This window comes from Buceros rhinoceros, unplaced genomic scaffold (assembly GCF_000710305.1).
Source record: "Buceros rhinoceros silvestris isolate BGI_N320 unplaced genomic scaffold, ASM71030v1 scaffold11541, whole genome shotgun sequence".
In the NCBI taxonomy this organism is placed as follows: domain Eukaryota; kingdom Metazoa; phylum Chordata; class Aves; order Bucerotiformes; family Bucerotidae; genus Buceros; species Buceros rhinoceros.
This window is the reverse complement of record NW_010392534.1, coordinates 10,242-13,143: the sequence shown is the minus strand read 5'-3', so window position 1 is coordinate 13,143 and position 2,902 is coordinate 10,242. Positions and strand designations below refer to the sequence as shown.

Here is a 2,902-nt window from a genome sequence, read left to right as displayed (position 1 = left end):
AAAAAATCAGACTAGTCACAGCATTCGGGTTTGTTCTGCTCTGCAGAAGTTCTTATGCCACCTGCCTGCCCTGGTCCACCAGGCTCCTCCTTGGGAGGGGACGAGGTAGCACTTTTTTTCCACGGTATGAGACTGCGGTGAAGCTCCCATCGACCTGGTTTTGTATTAGCAAGTTTTATTCCGGGGAGCAGAGGCACACGTGGGGTCTGGTTTCCATGGGCTGGAGTGGAGGCATGGATCTCGTGAACGGGCTTTGCCATCTTGCAAGGTAAAGCTACCCGATAAAAGCATTCCAGCCCCTCAGACAATCACGTTGCCTCTGTAACGTGCAGACTCCCTCTTGTCTAGAAACAGATGGCTTGAGCTGTTTGAGTTGGACATATTCACAAGCTGATAATCATCTCCAGGGAGGCAGGAGCTATTGTCAGAGCCTGTGAGACACACCCCAACTGCAGGCCTTTTTCCTTCTAATTGTCAAAACGTTGCTGAAATTCTCACTCCAGGAATGCTGAGCAGAGACATTTGCTTTGTGGGTTCGTGCCCATGAAGCCAGAAGAGGCTCCTGGCTCCTACAGAAGGCAAAGTGCTAAGAAAAAGCATCTCAAAACACGCCTTTTTCCTTCTAATTGTCAAAACGTTGCTGAAATTCTCACTCCAGGAATGCTGAGCAGAGACATTTGCTTTGTGGGTTCGTGCCCATGAAGCCAGAAGAGGCTCCTGGCTCCTACAGAAGGCAAAGTGCTAAGAAAAAGCATCTCAAAACAAAATGCTCTGAGCTTTGCCATGGTGCTGCCAGGAGCCAGGGTATGTGCAGCTCCAAGACGCGTGTCAGTATGACTGTCCCTGTAAAAGAGCATGTGCCCAAGGCACGGACGCCTGGTGCAACCGCACAGCGACGTACAGGAGTGGTAACTGCCACGCTCAGCGCTGACAGGTATCTGCTGCCTCAGAACCCCACAGGTATCACGAACCTCAGTTAATGACCTCCACTGATGTCATCTCTCCACAGGGCCAAAGCCTCTCTGGGGAATGCCGTCTGGCTGCTCCAGCAGGAAGACAGCGCTTCTCTCACATGTGCCAGGTCCCTCTTGATGTCAGGTCAAGAGAGACCCCGCACCCAGCCAGCTCTGCCCTAGAAACCTGCTCTGACCCAAGCCTGGCTGCAAGAGCGTGTGGCACGTGGAGCTGGGAGGCCTCCACAAACAGCTCCATTCCAGCAGAGACGCACGAGCAAACCCAGAGGGAAAGCGGTGATAAGCCCAGACACACGTGGGTGGACAGAGACAGGAGGCTCCAACACATGGCTTTACAATACCTATGGCATGAATTTCACTCATTTTAATTCAAGAGGGATTAGCCTTGGAAGGAAGTGAGTAAGAGCTGGCTCAGAATGGGGCACGAGCACCCTGAGATGGCTAGATCAGCACAAGGAGTAAAATCACGGGTGCAAAACCAGGCAGGGTGGCCCAGCCCTTGGGACAGTGCGTTTCCAGGGGGATCCCAAACGCCTCAGAGAAGCCTGCTGACAGCGAGTCCCGCGGGGAGACGGGACAAGCAGCTCAAGAATGTGGGGATGGATTTTCCTAAGATACTGTCCTGGTACCGGAGCTCATGTGTACAAGGAACACTCTGCTCACTCACCTGCGAGCCAAGCAAGATCGAGAAACAAAGAACAAGAGATATCTCCTGCCGACTGGCACTTTTAAATTCTTCTTCCTCAGCAGAAATGCCAGTATTTTCTACTCTTAATGGTTTCCAAGGCTGTGATATTTCTTGCCTTGCCTCTACTTGTCTTACTGTGGCAGTAACAGATGATCTAGCAACAGTCTCGCATCACAGCATGTCAGGAGAGACAGCCTGACATTTGTAATCAGTGCATTGCTCCAGAAAGAAGAATCTCCACTTGGTCTGTGTAAATATGGTTATTTATTTATTTTCAAAAAGTAAGTTTATTTCTAGTTACAAAGGGCTTCGCTCTCCCACTTCAGAGCACCTTTTGCCTTTAGTTCCTCAAATAACGACACCATTTTGCTCACCATTGAATCCAGCAGCCCATAAACCTGCAGCAGAAATTAACAGAAGGTGCTTGCTGTGAAAACCCGTGAAGAAATCCTGGTGGTGAGACTGACAGACAGCGAGATGGTTTCTCGCACACATTAACGTAGGGGCATGCACACAACCACATAAAAGCAGCTGCCTCCTAATAGCACTTAGCTCTAGAAATAACTTCTCTGGCTATGAAGTGTGTTTAACATTATCTGAGATACAATTAATTCTGCTGGTCCCTCCAGAGTCCGCGAGCAGGTTAAAGACATCCCAGACAGAAACCCCGCGTGTGGCTGTGTGACAGCTGGATCTGTGCTAACGGATTCCAGGCTGGGACAAAGGACACCCTGCCTGGCGTTTCACACTTCCCTTGCTCTCCGGCGTTACGGACAGACATTGGTCAGTGTCCCGAGTTTAACGCTTCCCTCTCCCCCCAAGCCGCAGTGTAAGCTTACAAGCAAAGAACGAACCCAAGAAACAAAGATAGAAGCTTTGGTTGGACTCACTTCAACATAAAGTTTTTCCTGGTATGTCCCAAACAAAACAGGGTCCACCTGCTCCTGCGGAGGTTCTGCTCTGTCGGTAGTTGTGGCTTCCCTGGGCTCTGCTCCCTCTTTCACCTCCTGCAATGAAGTGGAAGATTTCAGCTTTTCATCATCCTTTAACTTTCTGCTGCTTGGACAGTGGTATGCTGGGACCGTAAAAAAAGGGACATAGGTCAGGAGACCTTTCCCAGAAGCAGCACCTCTCTCACTGGGCTGAAAATCAGCTCAGGCTCAGGATACACAACCTCAGAACGGATCCCGCTGTCCCCAGCACTTGTTTCAACAGGCAGCCCCACACGTACCTCCTTCTC

General features: G+C 50.4%; 1 protein-coding gene across 1 annotated transcript in view; it reads right to left on the bottom strand.

Moving 5' to 3' along the window:
* Positions 1-1,963: 1,963 nt before the first annotated feature.
* The window catches only part of MYCBPAP (MYCBP associated protein), a gene marked incomplete at both ends in the record, with an annotated part of 10,606 nt that continues 9,667 nt past the window's right edge, over positions 1,964-2,902 (bottom strand). Inside the window, 2 exon segments of the mRNA XM_010144525.1 lie at positions 1,964-2,060; positions 2,553-2,728. Of these exon segments, the coding sequence (XP_010142827.1) occupies positions 1,964-2,060; positions 2,553-2,728 (273 nt within the window).